General features: G+C 44.8%; 1 protein-coding gene across 2 annotated transcripts in view; it reads right to left on the bottom strand.

The window, feature by feature from the left end:
• Nucleotides 1–18,722, bottom strand: part of LOC135517760 (poly [ADP-ribose] polymerase tankyrase-1-like) — a 108,656-nt gene that overhangs the window by 15,025 nt on the left and 74,909 nt on the right. The window contains exons 6-15 of one of the 2 annotated variants that reach the window (XM_064942344.1): nt 9,136–9,156; nt 7,344–7,438; nt 7,063–7,129; nt 6,405–6,591; nt 6,115–6,236; nt 5,938–6,029; nt 5,745–5,823; nt 951–1,122; nt 782–861; nt 160–305 (exon numbers count right to left, since the gene is read on the bottom strand). In XM_064942344.1, coding sequence (XP_064798416.1) covers nt 160–305; nt 782–861; nt 951–1,122; nt 5,745–5,823; nt 5,938–6,029; nt 6,115–6,236; nt 6,405–6,591; nt 7,063–7,129; nt 7,344–7,438; nt 9,136–9,156 — 1,061 coding nt within the window. The remainder of the gene's footprint in view (nt 1–159; nt 306–781; nt 862–950; nt 1,123–5,744; nt 5,824–5,937; nt 6,030–6,114; nt 6,237–6,404; nt 6,592–7,062; nt 7,130–7,343; nt 7,439–9,135; nt 9,157–18,722) is intronic. The other variant, XM_064942345.1, reaches the window with a different exon arrangement.

Here is an 18,722-nt window from a genome sequence, read left to right as displayed (position 1 = left end):
TTTGATAGAGATTCTATATCATCTGGGGGGGGGGGGGAGTGGTGGAGCAGAGAAGATGAAATCACTGCCGAGACAGAAGGTGATAGACAGACATATAGATTCCTGAGCAAACAAGATGGCTACAGAAGGACAACTAGCCAGCCAGCCAGAAAGACTCACCCCTTGTCTTTAGCGTGGACGTCGGCCCCATGATGCAGCAGGTACTCCACCACCGCCACGCGGTTGTAGCCGGCGGCGAAGTGCAGCGGCGTGGAGTGACGACCCTCCAGGTCCCGACAATTCACATTCTGTGGAGAGCACAACGACTGCAAGGAGAGAATCAGTTTACATTCTGACAGTGGCACAGGAAGTCTGCAGAGAGCATGGTCACACACGCGTGGGAAGTGCACACACAGAGAGGGGAGAGAGAGAAGCAGTCTAAAGAGTGACACACTCAACATTCTGACAGCAGCACAAGCTGTCTGCAGGCAGAATGAGAGTATTAGTGTGAGCTGTGAGACCAAAGCCTAGTTCAGATCAAACCGGCAAAAGCAGCCGTGATGAAACTGGCAAGTTTTCAAAAACATTCTCAGAATATCTTGAGCTGAAGGCGACGCAGTCCAGTGAGTTCATACACCAGAACACGGAGTAGCAGAAAATCAAATAACAGTTTCCATATCAACGGGTCCTGGGCATGTCATGTAAACTTGCTTATTAGCCTTCTTTTTTTCCTGTGAGTCAGCTCGCTATACCTATAGTAGGGACACACACATACACCCACCGACTTAAATGAGAATCCTACCTTTACAGTGTCCATGTCTCCAGCTTTAGCTGCCTCCAGGAGACGGTAGTCTACGTCAGAGTTCCTCACTGGTACATTTTCTGGGGGAGAGAGAGAATTACAACGTCACAGTATCACCAACCAGTGTCTTAGAGGAACACACACACACACGCCCTCTCGCTCTCCGTACCATCGAGTATCTGCTGCACGGCCTCGTTGCCCATCTGTGAGGCGGTGAAGCCCTGCAGTGAGAGGATGGAGGCGTCTGCTCCGTAGCTCAGCAACAGCCTGCAGGTCTGGAGGTGTCCCGCCATTGCAGCACGGTGCAGGGCTGTCTGCCCCAAGGTGTCCAGCGCATTCATCTGAGAGAGGGAGGGAGAAAGGGAGGGAGAGCAGAAAAGAGTGAGGAGATGAGAGGGAGAGGAGTTGAGAGTTGTGGGGATTGAGCTGTGCAACTAAATTCACGCATTTTGAAATTAACACAAACAATAATTAATCAGCTGAGCCCCCGGGCTGCTGGAGCTCTTCAGAGACTATCAGCACCGAGCAGGAACTGGGAGAGATAGTGTTATTGTGTGTGTGTGTGTGTGTTTGGGAGGTCAACTGCATATGTACGTGTATAAATGTATGCTCGTCTCACTGTACAATTGTGTACCAGAGCCGAGCGTTTCAAGTCTGAGATGACTTCCTGCCTGACTTTTATTTATTCTGCCCTGTATTTGTTTCCCTTAGGTCCTGGGATATTCTCATTTCGATTTATTACTGATTGTACATCTCCAAATGAAAGGGGAGGCTCTGCTTAGAACATACACACACCACAGCGCTGCTCCCCACAGACCCACTGATCAGAGCACAGCAACAAAACTCCAATACCAGGCGCTGCTCCACTTTACTTGTTAACCCTGCACACTCATGGGAATTGGCCTCTTTGAATAGGGCCAAATTGAAATGCTTCTAACAAAATAAACATGAGAAGCATAATCATGGTAGAAATTGAAGAGAGATGACGGGGAAATGATCAGGCCAAAAGGCGAAGACAACAGAGCTCATTTGGCATATTACTGTTTGTTTGCGAAATCTTGAAAGGCCTCTGGATACAGTGCCTTGCGAAAGTATTCGGCCCCCTTGAACTTTGCGACCTTTTGCCACATTTCAGGCTTCAAACATAAAGATATAAAACTGTATTTTTTTGTGAAGAATCAACAACAAGTGGGACACAAACATGAAGTGGAACGACATTTATTGGATATTTCAAACTTTTTTAACAAATAAAAAACTGAAAAATTGGCCGTGCAAAATTATTCAGCCCCCTTAAGTTAATACTTTGTAGCGCCACCTTTTGCTGCGATTACAGCTGTAAGTCGCTTGGGGTATGTCTCTATCAGTTTTGCACATCGAGAGACTGAATTTTTTCCCCATTCCTCCTTGCAAAACAGCTCGAGCTCAGTGAGGTTGGATGGAGAGCATTTGTGAACAGCAGTTTTCAGTTCTTTCCACAGATTCTCGATTGGATTCAGGTCTGGACTTTGACTTGGCCATTCTAACACCTGGATATGTTTATTTTTGAACCATTCCATTGTAGATGTTACTTTATGTTTTGGATCATTGTCTTGTTGGAAGACAAATCTCCGTCCCAGTCTCAGGTCTTTTGCAGACTCCATCAGGTTTTCTTCCAGAATGGTCCTGTATTTGGCTCCATCCATCTTCCCATCAATTTTAACCATCTTCCCTGTCCCTGCTGAAGAAAAGCAGGCCCAAACCATGATGCTGCCACCACCATGTTTAACAGTGGGGATGGTGTGTTTAGGTTGATGAGCTGTGTTGCTTTTACGCCAAACATAACGTTTTGCATTGTTGCCAAAAAGTTCCATTTTGGTTTCATCTGACCAGAGCACCTTCTTCCACATGTGTCTCCCAGGTGGCTTGTGGCAAACTTTAAACAACACTTTTTATGGATATCTTTAAGAAATGGCTTTCTTCTTGCCACTCTTCCATAAAGGCCAGATTTGAGCAATATACGACTGATTGTTGTCCTATGGACAGAGTCTCCCACCTCAGCTGTAGATCTCTGCAGTTCATCCAGAGTGATCATGGGCCTCTTGGCTGCATCTCTGATCAGTCTTCACCTTGTATGAGCTGAAAGTTTAGAGGGATGGCCAGGTCTTGGTAGATTTGCAGTGGTCTGATACTCCTTCCATTTCAATATTTTCGCTTGCACAGTGCTCCTTGGGATGTTTAAAGCTTGGGAAATCTTTTTCTATCCAAATCCGGGTTTAAACTTCTTCACAACAGTATCTCGGACCTGCCTGGTGTGTTCCTTGTTCTTCATGATGCTCTCTGCGCTTTTAACGGACCTTTGAGACTATCACAGTGCAGGTGCATTTATACGGAGACTTGATTACACACAGGTGGATTGTATTTATCATCATTAGTCATTTAGGTCAACATTGGATCATTCAGAGATCCTCACTAAACTTCTGGAGAGAGTTTGCTGCACTGAAAGTAAAGGGGCTGAATAATTTTGCACGCCCAATTATTCAGTTTTTGATTTGTTAAAGTTTGAAATATCCAATAAATGTCGTTCCACTTCATGATTGTGTCCCACTTGTTGTTGATTCTTCACAAAAAAATACAGTTTTATATCTTTATGTTTGGAGCCTGAAATGTGGCAAAAGGTCGCAAAGTTCAAGGGGGCCGAATACTTTCGCAAGGCACTGTATATTCAGTAAGACTAGACCGATATTCATAGAAATGTGGGGTAGGTTCAACATAAAAGACCAAAAATGAAAGGGTTTGAGTGAGAGGTCTCACTGGTGTCTCCAAGTGGTCACACACATCTCCAAAGTAGGCACAGCTCCTAAGTCATTCCAGTGCACTTTTCTGACTCAAAGAAGAGAGCCTTTAACTATAAAAGGTGCTTTCTTGAGCTCCCCTAGCTGTGCCGTTGAGGAACTAGAGCAAGGACATCCGCATTGTTTTGTTTGGAACACAGCCTTGCATCCCCACCATCACTGAATCACTGTAGTTGTTTCGTTTGGAACACAGCCCTGCACCCCCACCATCCCTGAATCACTGTTGTTGTTTTGTTTGGAACACAGCCCTGCATCCCCACCATCACTGAATCACTGTTGTTGTTTACGCAATCCAAGAACGGTCCATTATAAATCGCAATCTGGGTCGGATGGGTATAATTTGAACGCTTGTTCTATTGCCGACATGACTAGCTCATTTAGAAAATACCATGTTACAGTGTCACACTTTCGAAAGTTGGGCCCTGTACAATTGGCACTGCAGACAACGTGGATGGAACCATGGAATCCAGACATAAAAATGGAATGAAATAAAAAAAATGTATCAAACTATAGGAAATCAACTAAATGTATTGAACTTATAAGAAAACTCATTCATTTGCCCAAGTTAATCAAAAAGACATTAACAAAATGCTTCAGTGAATTGTATTTTCCTGCAACTTCTGAAATGGCACGGGAATGGGCGGTGCGCGCGCAGGTCTACACTTTGTGTAGCCGTTAGCGATGATGCTAATAATAACCTTTTGGTAGAGATGGAAAGTCTTTCCCAAAAACCTTCTCAATTAAATGCTAACTAATTAGTAGCCTACTCCTACCTGGCAAAATGACATCATGATTATTTGCATCAATCTAGTGGCCATGTGTTATGCAAACTCAACAATCACATGAGCGCTTGCTGGTGTGCACTTGCTTTAAAAGGTTCCATTCACCCCAATGTTTTATGTATTTTTCCTAGACCTCAAAAGTGGTCTCCTGATGTGGTTTAAGCATTGATGTGGACTTAGAACATCAAATGTTGTTGTTTTTCTATAAATAAGTGTGATTTTGAGAGCAAAAAGAAAAAAACATAGGGGAAAACAGAAAACAAATGAACGGAATAACAGAAAAAAAATGAAACTTATTTTTTAGGGGCCTACACAACGCCCTTCCTTCAGAGCAACCCAGGTTTTGACATGTCATCCTTGTAACTGTACATCAAACATAGCGGTCATTAACATTGATACTGTAAATTACATGCACATTTGGAGTCGGAGACCCTGTAACATGTATAGCATGCTACTGCGCAGCCAATGCGTTCTAATACAGTGATCAAATCTGCCATTGACACACCGTATACCGGCAGCGAGTTTAACAGGCTGCCTGATCTGCTCAGGGAAGTGCTGCGGTTTACCTTTCGATGTCTGTTCCATCTGTCATGCTCCCTAACCAGCTAAGTAGTGCTGGGCCTCTGTGGGGGGGGGGGGGGGATAGCTACCTCCCCTTATAACTATGAATAAGACAAGTCCAGACATGACAGTCAAAATACCACTGTTTGGAGGCTTCTCTTCTCTGAATAGATACTCAACTGTCAAAAGCACCCAGGAGCCACTCTCTCGTGTCCGTCTCTGACGTCTTTCTTTAGAAAGTCATATAAAAACACAACTCGCGCTATTGAGAGAATTCCATCGAGGGAAGCTATCAAGAGGATTCTCTTTAGTGTCTGTCTGGCTTTGAAACATTGTGGAACTGGTGCACGTCTTTCACTAGGTCTGCATGAGGGAAGGACCGCCTGTGAAGGTGAGGATGGGCGCTTCGGGGGGGGGGTCTGGCAGGCTCTGAACACTCCATCCATCTGCTCATTCTTATCTGATGGAGCTCTCAGAAGCAGGCGGTTGATCGGCCAGGAGGACAGTCTTTCCCCCCAGTCCGTCCTGTCGTTGGTGTTAATAATACTCTAAATGACTGAGCTCTAAAACAAGTGGTAACTTCAGAACCACCCGGACACTGAGGAGACAGATCTCAGCCTTTTTTAGTTAGAAAAACATCCCGTCTCACAGGGTCTGGGTTCACTCAAACGGCTGCAGATTTACACTCCGATTAAGTATTTTCCATTGAACTTGCCCCTTTTGCTGATCCAAGCAGCAAGACCAGTAGAGCATGGCAGAAGGGATGGACGGGTGAGGTGAACACTGTACCTTTGCTCCATGTTTCTGCAACACCTCCATGATGTCATTGTGGGCCCTCTCAGCAGCCACGTGTAGGGGGGTCATGAAGCTACAGAGACAGACAGACGCACACAGGGTTGGGTCAACGTCGTCCTGATATAGCAGTGGTTAGAGGATCGCTTTAGAGGTCAGACAGAGTTCAGCTAAACAGGAAGAGACTCACTCCTTGTTCTTCTCGTTGACGTTGGCACCTTTACGTAACAGCAGCTCTGTGATCTGCTTCCGCTTGGGGTGAGGAGAGGCCACGGAACAGTGCTGCAACACAAGAGGAGGAGTCCATTTAACACTGTGTGGTGTGTGTGTGTGTGTGTGTGTGTTGTGCGTGTGGGGTGTGCCTCACCAGTGCCGTCTCGTGTGTCTGTGGGTGTTTGAAGTTGATGATCTCCAGAGCGAGGGACTTCTTGGCCTTGGCCACGTCTGCTTCCCGCGCAGCCTGGAGCAGAGAGTGCCCCTTAAACTCATCTACACAACACACACAGGGGGAAAAACCATGTCATCACTTACACACACGCCATAAGACTTCCATTATTCTCCCAAGTCGTCAAAGGGGGAAACTATTTGAGCATGTGAGTGCATAGGAGAGTCTATAGGTCAGTGTGTGAGTGTTATTAAGTAGATGTCTTTTCTCACAGGTGAGTCTCTCTTTGAGCTCCGGGGTGGGGGCCATGTCCACAGCACTCTTCCCGTGACAGTTGACCAGGGAGGGGTCAGCCCCGTGGCTCAGCAGCAGAGAACACACCTCCACGCGGTTCTTCGAGGCAGCCTCGTGGAGCGGGGTGAACTGCCACAGGTCCATGGCGTTCACACACGCTCCATGCTAACAGGAAACAGAGAGGGCCGTTACACACCGTACACGTGGTGAAGGAAATAAAGTGGCAGACATGTTTCTGAAAAACCATGTTTTGAAATCCGAACGGGTTCAATAAGAGCAAAGAAAAACGGCTTATTAAAGTGTGAACACGACCCAGGTGTTACAGCGCTACTGACACAATGTCTGACTTTAAAACGTCAGATACGTGACGATGGCTTCCCTTAGACATGCCAGTCAGTCTGGAGACTTCATCTCAAAGACAAAGTGAATAGAGAATGAAGTCCGAGTCTGTCTGTCTCCCGTCGAAGGAGGAGAAGCCGGCCAGGCTTTTCGGCCTGTGACGAACCCCTCTGAAAACACCTGACAATAACGGCTTCCTCAGGGACCTCTATCTCTACCCAGAGCTAAAGGATTCTCACTTCCATAGCCGCCACGTAACAAGCATACCAGCACACCAAAAGCAGCAGAGTTTCTAACCTTCAGCAGCAGCTCTGTGACTTCGTAGTGACCATAGGAACATGCATTGTGGAGAGGAACCAGACCACTGAGGGAGAAAGGAACACAGACAGCATTAGGACATTACAGGGACAGAGCCTTTATATCTCTGTGCAATTAGAAACTAAGTTCATCAGGTAAGGAGGTCGAATGAAGTGTCTCAGCAACGTGTGAACTTCAACATTCCAGAAACATTATTGGGAGGGGGGACACTCCAACATGGCACTCACCCTAAAGCGCATGCAAACAACAAACACACTTACCCTTTGTCCTTAGCATGTACGTCTGCACCGTGCTGTAGTAAGAGCTGGACTATTCTGACCCGGTTGTACCCTGCAGCCAGGTGGAGAGGGGTGGACTACAGGAGAGAAAGGAGAGAGAGAGAATGATCAGAACAAGACAAGGACATCTGAGAGTACACTTTCTAACTTAACCACAGAAAATACCTCCTACTGGGCAGGAGCACGATGCGCATTACAGCACCTAAAGCACGTTAACAACGCACCTTAGTGCTAGCCTATGAGCGTGTCTGTCTGGGGAGAGAAGTTGATGTGAGCTCCCAAAGAGGGAGGAGAGGACTCAGGATGGAATGTTTATCCGGAGGTCAGAGTTCACGGAAACAGAAGCGCAATTAACTCTGAACCGGAGTCGGCAACATAAAGAGCTGATCTGGGTGGACAATATTCTTTAGGTCATTATAGTTAATGCTTCATATCAGGTGAAAACCTGGTGGGCTAGCCTGGGCTATAGTGTGACTGCTTTTATATCTTAACTTATCTTAACTTACCTTAACTTATCTCTGTGTGTGCGTGTGTGTGTGTGTGTAACCTAAATGAAGTACATCTCATCTCACAGATTCTGTCCTCCCACTGAATAGTCAAATAGATTACTTCACCTCATTGAAAACAATTAGTGCAATTAGGAAACTGCAGATTCAAGCTGGATCAAAAATGTGAATCAATGTCTTCCTTCAGAGCAACCATGTGAAAGCCTCTCTCAGCTGTTTCGGCCTTGAGCAGAATGCTCTACGCTGCTGAGTCAACAGCCACGTTGGGAAGCACTAGAATGGCTGCTTTAACAACACAGGGAACACATTGATTTGCATGTTTTGTTGTAGACTATCCTACAGTTGTGATTCTAGTAAGTTGTGGAAATGACTTAGCGACGTTTGTTGTGAAGAGGCAGTGGCAAGACAACACAGACAAAACAACAATCTGAAGGAGGAACTCAAAGGAAAAGGCAGCATCAAGGTCGTTCCATCAACAGAACAAAGAGATGAGCAGCGTAGCATCAACGTCATTCACAGAGACAGGAGTTAGCCTAGCGCCCGTGCATTGAGTGGGTATCAGAGACAAAATATATGGTAACAACCAGACAGTGAATAAACAGAAAGCAAGAAAAAGAGAGGAGCCCATCCCCCTTCATATATACTTTCTAGGTGAGGAACAAGTATGTGACTGGAGAATAGTGAACCAAATAAAGAGAAAATGTGCCAATGAGGTGTGCACAACAACAAACACTTTGTCATTGTTTCCTGCATTCCACTGATTACACAATTAAGGAACTGTGTGAATTGTCTACCCATAGATCATTTACAACTCTTATTTGGTCTGGACAATATTACCAAGATGCAAGAAACAAGCTTTCGTCACGTGCACATGATAAAAACAACAGCAAAGTAGACAACAAACCGAGTCAAGAACAATATTCAAATGTGTGACTCAAGCTATGGGATGGGCAGGGTGTCACAGTAAGGCATTACAGTAGCAGTTGCAGACAGGGGAGGGGAAGTAAGGTGGAATCAGGAACACCTCTTAGAGAAGGTTCGTATCCCAGGGTTCTTTATCCTGCCCCAAACTCACCTCCACCCCAAATCATAACCTTAACCCAGGACACAGCAGGAGCATTGGTGGGTGGATGAAATATGACCAACAAAAAGGCCAAGGTTCCAAAATGTGCACAAGAGGCATCTTAACTGATAAAACCATAATCCAAGAACCCCAAACAGAAATCAAAAGGAGTGCATCATCTTACAGCTGTTTGAAAATAACTTACCAGCATTTTTTGGGTTGTTGACTGAGAGACAATGTCGGCAGAATCACAAAAAAAAAAGAAAAAAAAGAAAGGAAAACAAAAACACAAAACACAAAAAATGATATGAAAGCATCATGTTGGTATTCCAAGCTAGTAGAAGTTCCGTAGAACCCATTTGATTCCTCCCTGTGTTTTCAGCTGTTCACTCGGCCTACGCGTTTATTATTCTTTGAACAAGTTGTGGAGAACCGCGTGACTGCACTAGAACTTTCAGGGACAGTTGGTCGGGTGGGAGGTGCAGGTGACAGGCATTAGCAACCATAACATTTACAGGACATTTGAACAGAATCTGGAGGGAGGCGACAGGGCTGTTCATCATCCTGTCTTCTCTGTCCCCATCTGGCCACAGGAAGGGTTGGGCCTGGCGTCATGGGGCACCAGTCAGCCCTGTTCTGTTCCACCCCCAGAAAGATAACGCTACATGAGCAGGACTGAGAGGATGATTCAGCCAACACATGGCAGAGCTTATTTAGGACTGGACGCAATACTGGGCCTCTCTTCAACGTGACAGCTGTGAGTCATATGCTTTTATTTCTATGCTATTTAGCAGACACTTTTATCGAAAGCAATTTACAGCCATACTGTGGGTCTCAATACAAGACCGCTATAGAACAAAAAAAGCCATTGTAAGACTTCAGAACTAGCACCTCAGGAGAAACCAGTACCATGCACGTCTTGATTGCTGATTTTACAGTGAAAAAATAAAAAACTGCACAGTGCATTCGGAAAGCATACAGACACTTTGACTTTTTCCACATTACGTCACGTTACAGCCATATTCTAAAATGTTTTAAATCGTTTTTTTTATCCCTCATAAATTGACACACAATACCCCATAATGACAAAGCAAAAACAGGCATTTCTAAATATTAGCACATTTAAAAATATATATATGAAATATCACATTAACGTAAGTATTCAAACCCTTCACTCATAACTTTGTTGCAGCACCTTTGGCAGTGATTACAGCCCCAAGTCTTCTTGGGTATGAAGCTACAAACTTGGCACACCTGTATTTGGGGAGTTTCTCCCACTCCCAGTTCAATCGTGGTTTCATCAGACCAGAGAATCTTGTTTCTCATGATCAGAATCCTTTAGGTGCCTTTTGGCAAACCCCAAGCGGGCTGTCATATGCCTATTACTGATGAGTGGCTTCCGTCTGACCACTCTACCATAAAGACCCGATTGGTGGAGTGATGCAGAGATGGTTGTCCTTCTGGAAGGTTCTCCCATCTCCACAGAGGAACTCTGGAGCTCTGTCAGAGTGACCATCAGGTTCTTGGTCACCTTCCTAACCTAGGTCCTTCTCACCCGATTGCTCAGTTTGCCTGAGCAGCCAGCTTAAAGAAGAGTCTTGGTGATTCCAAACTACTTCCATTTAAGAATGATGGAGGACACTTTTTTGGGGAAGATTCAAAGCTGCAGAATATTTTGGGAACCCATCCCCAGATCTGTGCCTCGATTAAATCCTCTCGGAGCTCTACAGACAATTCATTCCACCTCATGGCTTGGTTTTTGCTCTGACAACTGCGGAACCTTATATAGATAGGTGTGTGCCTTTCCAAATAATGTCCAATCAACTGAATTTACCACAGGTGGACTCCAATCAAGTTATAGAAACATCAAGGATGATCAACGAAAACAGGATGCATCTGAGCTCAATTATCGCGTCTCATAGCAAAGGGCCTGAATACGTATGTAAATAAGGCATTTTCAGTTTTTATTTATTGAATGTAAAAATGTCTAAAAACCTGTTTTTGCTTCGTTAATATGGGATAGCGTGTGTAGATTGATCAGAGGGAGAGAACAATGTAATTAATTTTAGAATAAGGCAGCAAAGTAACAAAATGTGGAAAAAGTCCAGGGGTCTGAATGCTTTCCGAATGCACCGTATATGCCCGACATAAAGCAAACCACAAAATAAACACAAAAATACCCACAAAAGGTCATTTTCTGTTTCCGTATTTTATATGCATCCCATACCACTGGCTAGACCAATGATAAGACTAGGCTATTTATCCCAGTTACACGCCACTATTCTCTAACATGTTGATATGATTCACACACCACCCTGACAAAGAGCCTTCTTTCACTGCATTTTTCATTAACAGTTTTCCCTTGTCTGCCAGTCTGTTTTTATTAGGCTGTGTCTAACCCAGGAATATTGCAAATTCAATGCATCACAGGGCTGCATCACCATGGCGACAGTTGTAGCCGAGGTTGGGCTCAATCGCTTAGGCTCCGCCCGTCAATCTGTCAACCCGGAGGGGCGGGATGAGGGGAGAGGGGGAGGTAGGGAAGAGGGCGAGTCAGTCTACTGATAGCTAGAGCATCCCACCGGCTTTATACAGTACACAATCAAACACTGCAGCTCTAAAAAAAAACACACAAAAAAAACACTTAAGGACACAATAATAAACCCTGTTGTTAAAAATAACTAAGTACTGCTTCCGCTCTCTCCCCCTCTGCAATCGCTTACATGGCTCATTGACAAGACCGGGTAATGTTCCATCTGCTTTCAGACACAAAGCTGTTCACTGTTAAACAACTGACTGGAAATTATTACAATCCGGCCTCCACTTTCGAGAGTCATCATGACCTTCCAGACAGTCTAGTCAACTACTACACAACTCACTACCCTGTCCCCACCTCTAATAACGTACTGTCCCCGCGGATATGAAATCAAACGACAGTTTTGATTTGGAACATAACGTACTGAAGTCATACAGATAGAGGAATTGCATGCTTGGGCATATTGTCTTGGAGGCCCGACATGAAAACGTAGAGTTTTCATCTTCTAACCAAATCTTAAGTATTTGTAAGGGAACATCTGTGATGGAATAAAGCACTGTTTCATTTCCCGGTGGACATGGAGAGGGCAAGGCAAAGCTGAGCTGCTTGTCGGAGAGAATATGAGAGAGAGAGCGAGCGAATGAGTGAAAACGGATGTGGCAGGATTAACCTATTGTCTCCCAGCCCTTGGAGATATGTACTGTAGTGAGTCAGATAAAGGGAGAGAGAGGGGGAGAAAGAGAGCAGGTTCAGGAGGGTGGAGTGTTAGAGAGTACATGTCTGTGTGAACTATATTGCATTGCTCTTTGAACTGTTACTTGGCAGTTAATGTAGCCCTCTGCATCTACAATACACAATCAGTACAGATACATCCACACAATTGTGAATAATCAGATTGATTTAATAGTTTGATTATATCAACGATTTCCCTAATAATCTTTTTTACATGGACACATATCAAATCATTTACGTGACGGGACTCTGAAATGGAGAAAATCGGCAATCCAAATAAACGTTCCACCACAGCGATCATGTTATTTTTGTGACGCATATTTGATTCTGAGTTCGAACATACACAGTTTGTATGTGAAAACTATTTATATGATGCATACTTTCAGTTTTTCCGAACTCAATTCACTCGGACAAAAGGAAGCTGTTCGTGCGAAATACACTGCTATAAGACTGATAAAGGGGTTAACGTGTCCTAATAATTTGAAAGATTGATCAGAAAACCAGGTGTTTTAAATCAGTGTATGCTTACTCGATTATGAGCTTACGTTGATAACCCCAAACATTTCTAAGAAACAAAATAAATTAGAAGTTATCTTAAGCCTCTGTATTTCATAATTTTCCTTCGATTTGCAAGAGGCTGAATGTATCTCACCGGAGAAAGTATCCGGGGCAAGCGAAACAGCTCCACTCTGTCTCTGTATGTGTAGGCCATCTATCTGATGCTGTCTGGTCATAAAGACTGACATTGTTGCTGCCCATGGCATTAAATGCAAGGGAAGCCAGCGAGTATTTGGCCTCCCTTGATAAAAAATAAAAAAAGTATTAAATAATATCCAATCTGCATTGATGTAAACTGAGTAAGCGCAACTGTGAATTGTCCTGGCACACAAAAAAAAAAGTGTCAAGGGAAGCCAGTTTGGATTTGGCTTCACTCCTATCACATCACATCACATCAAGAGAAATACGTCATTGACAAAAATAACTTGAATTGATGTGTTGTTATCCCCTGGTGGCTGGCTAGCTAGCTAAAATCGTCCCTTTCCTAAATTAGCCATGGATGGAGATAAGGATTTGGACTTCTGGTTTTACTTAATTCTCCATACTGGCCAACAATTACAATGGCAATTCTGATCCAACCATAAATTCATCCATTGTGCCCCTGGTCTGAGAGGAAGGAAGTTCAATATTTAGCTAGTAGAAGACTAATAGTAGTAGAAGGCTAATATTAACTATTTACCGTTGCCCATGAAAGGAAGTTAGGCTAGCGAGCAAGAATTTTGCCAGGTAGCCTAGAACAACAAATAAAAGTGTATACAGTATGACAGTCATAGACCGTTTCCTCAACATGATCGAGAGGATGGCATTGGTGTTTCTCTACAGGTAGGGTGAGTCAACATGTTTATTCTACTTGCACGAACGCACGCACGCACACACACACAAATCAGAACCATGGTCAGCCACATCATATTTAGCTAACGTTGATTGGACTTTTTGGTATGTTTAGTTGTCACTGTATTAGACTAAGCATAGGTGATTTGATGATGTTGAAATGTTGAAGTTTAAATGGTGCTGGAATAGTGGAGGCAGCTCCTGTTTTCTTTGCGGCAACTCTCCGTGGATCTAAATCAATAGTTGTTGTTTAGTGGCCTGAAAATGTTGGAAACATTAACACCCTCTCACCATTCTGTAGGTCACGTAACGGTTTGTTACATGCAATGTGCGTCGTGGACTTCACCGGACAGAGGTTGCAAGGCATATGAACTAACATTATAGAGCAAACAAGGCAATCATCACTACACAAGGTGTAATTTGGCTTATTTTTGGTCTTGGCTTCCCCTGTGATTTTACCCACACACCGCTACTGCTTGTAGAGTCCATTCCCTGACCAATTAAGTCTCTTCTGAGTGCAACTCAATATAAGGAAAGTGTTCTGAATGTTTTGTACACTCAGTGTATATTCAGTCTTCAATTACACCAGAGATTGTATGACACACTATTCCATTAGACTAAACAGGGACATAGCAGACTTCCAAACTTAGCTGGATAGCCAGTCGGTACTTTATGAAATCGGCACTAAGGTAAAATTGAATAAAATACGTTGTGTTTTTAAAATCTAAAAGCAGACTGCCAGGCAACCGGAGCATATACAGAGTAGCAGGCAGGAGAGCGGCAGGGGTGGGAGTATGTCGCAGAGCTGTGATTCCTTCCTTTGCCATTACTTTCATCAGCTCCAGTCCTTTGTCCCATTTTCTCTCCTATTTCCTTAGCCCCCTCTCTCTCTCTTTTCACAGAATTGTAACCTGTAACCATGCCAACAGTGACTGCTAGCTGTCAGCTGTTGCCATGGCGGCAGTGCATGCTATAACTACCATAAAATTGGTAGAGTGTGAGGTTTGGCCGAGGCACTGTGCTTTCCTGAGCGAACCAACTTACAGAGAATCTCTCTCTCCACTGAGATAACCATGCATCGACAGGCTTAACCCTGGGGACACACAACCAGCCAGGGAGGGAGGGTGACTTTGTCTTCATGTCCAGTTCCAGGGGATACGGTAGAGTAGACAGCCCGGTCCAAGGGGAGGCAGGCGAACACAAATGTTGGCAAACAGAGAGTGGAGGATAGCCCACTATTTCCCTGGATCGATAATACATTAGGCCTCTCCACTCCCCTCCTCCGCCCTGCTGACGGCTAACTGCTGGGGGAGATATACGGCCCTGCCCCGGCCCCTATCCCCAGCCACTCTGTGGTAATGATGCATAACACAGCCCAGGTCCCGGGGGGATGGGTGCCCTGCCCATCCTCCAGACATAAAGCAGCACACTACATGCACACCTCTGTTAATGTGTCCTTCTGACCTCCATATATTCCAGGCTAGCGACTACGTGAACACAAACACCACCACCGTGCAGGTATCTTCCTGAAACCTTACAGCAGGCTATTTCTATTGGGTGCCCCTTTTCATGAGCCGATAGTTGACAAATGTTCAGAAAATGTACTTAATATTAAGCACATATTTAAACAGTCTGTTTTCCCATAGTACAGACAGTCTTCACACACCAAAATTGGGAGCCGTCTTAGCATGCTGCTTTCATCCAGAAATATGATGAACATCTTAACAAGCGCCTTTGATGAGGGCTACAGAGTGACTCCCTAATCGTTAGGTCTTTGATGTTGTAGTTAGCTGTGGCAGGCGCGTGGGTGGTACTTCACTGCCACCTTCTATTCCCATTACAGCTAGACTCAGACAAAACACAGAGTCAGGAAGGACAGCCGAGCAGGCGGCCTACATCTATATACGGTCAAAACATGGATCAAGAACATTTTAGAAACCACATACGCCTTGCAACTGATCTTTCAAACCTTGAGGCGGCTGCGGCACGATAACGGTGAACGATCTAAACCACACGAGGCTCAAAAGAAGCTCAGAATCCCTGAGTAGCAAACTCACAAAAGCTGCTAGTGTTAATTGGGTTGAAAAGAAACACTCACCCAGCATTGGCCGCAGACTCTATTCCCAGTCCAATCCTAGCCCTCACACCAGCAATAGATCATTTTTACGTTCGAGCCAGGCGATATCGTCAAGTAAATATTACCCCTGCCAACATGATAGCAGAGTGTAGGTGGACATTCTGCCAGTAGTTCTGATATAATCTTAATGGAATAACGTGTGTGTGTGTACAACGAGAGGCTAACAGTCAAGTCTATACACAGTAGCCTACACAGAAAGAACTGAGAAGGGTACAGTCTTCCCCTGGTACAGAGTGCGCTAATTGGAAAGTATGGGCCTAGAAAGAAGCAGCTCAGTGAGATAAAGATGAAGGACTTTGTTCAGTAGTGGTGTTACCAACTCAATATCTATGCCATGAACCACGACAAAAAAGCACCACTACATTTGCCTGCCGGGCTGCTTTCGCAGATGGTTCAAACAAGCCAAAACACTCCATATATTAAGGACCCTGTCTCAGTTAGGTCCTGCAGCACATAACGCAACATTAGCCCTCTCTGTACCACACTCAGGCATCTATGCTGAAATTTGTTCCTAGGGGCACCGGTGCTCCTAAATTAAAATTCCAGGTAGCACAGTAAAATAGTTAGGAGCATATGCGACCAAAATTGTAGCACTGTAGAGCCCTCTCTCACAGAACTAGTACGAATGAGGAATACATAAAAAGGAGAAAGAGGGGATAAAAAGAGAGGAGAAACCAGAAAGGTCAGTGAAACAATTGAGGGGGGACTCTCGTGGCTGCGCTGCACATGTGTGGTGGAGTAAGTGATTGGTTTTTCAGAAGGCATTTTGATAATGCTCTCCAGCGAGCTGCCGCATCGAGCCGTGCCGCGTTAATAACGTCCTGCACTCCTGAGCTCTCCATCATCTTCAGACCCACCCACGGAGTCTCTCTCGCACACACACACAAAATCGCACCCCTCTCTCTCGTACACACCACACACACACTGTTACTACAAACTTCCAAATGAAAGCTTCTGTTGGAGGCAGGATGGCGTAAAGAGGGCGGCTGGTGTTACAGAGACGCCTTTTCAAATGATGCTTTTGAAGAGTTGCTTCATTGCAGACTGACTTAAGTGGCACACTCCTGTCAGCTTTGATGTGAATCACAGGCAGCAGTATGACTACCTGGCCGTTGTTTCGTATTCCTACTCCCTCCACAGGTATTGATGGTGGTTGTCACATTTGCCGGTAAAACCGGCGACAGATTCAGGAGTGGGCATTCCAATCTGCATGAGCTGATGATCGTCATGCATTTGGGACGTCGGCTGCACTTTCAGTTCACCACAAGGGAAAACAGCTGTCAACATCCAGCCACAACCTTGACTCCCATCAGTATTCGTCACATCGCACAATGCACATTTGCACGTATGATCATTGAACCTGGCTGGCTATCAGTCCTCTCAGACGGGGAGGTAATGACGTGATCTTCCTCTCCATGACCCGTCTCTATGACCCAGCAGTGTTTTGGACTGCTCTGCTCTCTCCCCCGAAGGCTCTCGGAGTAAAACCTTTAATGTGTGGGCGGCTCAGGAAACGTACTTGGGCCTCCATATCCAGGACAAGGAAGCACAGAGGAGCATTAACTAGTAATACCGGAGCCTCGCTACAGCAGACTGGGTCAACACAATGGAGCTTACCTACCCATCTTGGCCTGACAGGCCAGTAGCAGAACACTTATTCGAGGAGTGTTAGACAGCATTAACCCCTTCCTGGCTGGATCTTCTACTGCAGACTAAGGCCATCCAGACTAATCTACTGGATGCTAATCCTACCTTTGGTCTATGACACAACTTGTTCTGCAGAATGTGGAGGACCAAAGACCTGAGACTGGTTTCTCTCTTCTGGTTAAATGTGGACCAGTGTAACACCAGGCACTGGTTACAGCATAGGCTGATGGGTGAAGAGGTGGGATGCCCTACGCCCAATAATTACCCTTAATTACACAGGCAATCACCAGCTAATCATGACTATTAAAGGATGAAGCATAAGTGCCATCAGAGAAATTATCACCTCACAAACATCTCTTATAGGACGGTGTGAAGCAGATGGTTAACGGATTAGGCTAGACGGAATCAGCTCTGTGAGAGAACACTAATGTAATGTGCCTTCAAGAAGTTTTCAGACCCCTTATCTTTATCCACATTTTGTTAAAGCCTCATTCTAAAATGGATTAAATAAATAAAAATCAGCAGCAATCTACACACAATACCCATTATGACAAAGTGAACAGGTTTTTAGAAATGTTAGTGAATGTATTAAAACAAAACAAAAACAGATCTTATTTACATAAGTATTCAGGCCCTTTGCTATGAGACTCGAAGTTAAGCTCAGGTGTATCCTGTTCCCATTGATCATCCTTGAGATATTTCTACATCTTGATTGGAGTCCATCTGTGGTAAATTCAATTGATTGGAGATTATTTGGAAAAGCACACAGCTGTCGATACAAGGTCCCACAGTTGACAGTGCATGTCAGAGGAAAAACCAAGCCATGAGGTCTAAGGAATTGTCCGTAGAGCTCTGTGAGAGGTTTGTGACAAGGCACAGATCTGGGGAAAAATACCAAAACATTTCTGCAGCATTGAATGTGCCCAAGAACACAGTGTCCAGCATCATTCTAAATGGAAGAAGTTTGGAAACACCAGAAATCTTCCTAGAGCTGGCCGCCTGGCCAAACTGAGCAATCTGGGGAGAAGGGCCTTGGTCAGGGAGATGACCAAGACCCCGATGGTCACTCTGACAGAGGTGTAGAGTTCCTCTGTGGAGATGGCAGAACCTTCCAGAAGGACAACCATCTCAACAATCAGGTCTTTATGGTAGAGTGGCCAGACGGAAGCCACTCCTCAGTAAAAAGACACGACAGCCAGCTTGGAGTTTGCTAAAAAAAAAAGGTGCCTAAAAGACCATGAGATACAAGATTCTCTGGTATGATGAAACCAAGATTGAACTCTTTGACCTGAATGCCAAGCGTCACATCTGGGGGAATCCTGGCACCATCCTTACAGTGAAGCATGGTGGT

This window comes from Oncorhynchus masou, chromosome 28 (genome assembly GCF_036934945.1).
Source record: "Oncorhynchus masou masou isolate Uvic2021 chromosome 28, UVic_Omas_1.1, whole genome shotgun sequence".
Classification (NCBI taxonomy): domain Eukaryota; kingdom Metazoa; phylum Chordata; class Actinopteri; order Salmoniformes; family Salmonidae; genus Oncorhynchus; species Oncorhynchus masou.
The sequence above is the reverse complement of the archived record's forward strand: the minus strand, read 5'-3'. Positions and strand labels throughout refer to the sequence as shown.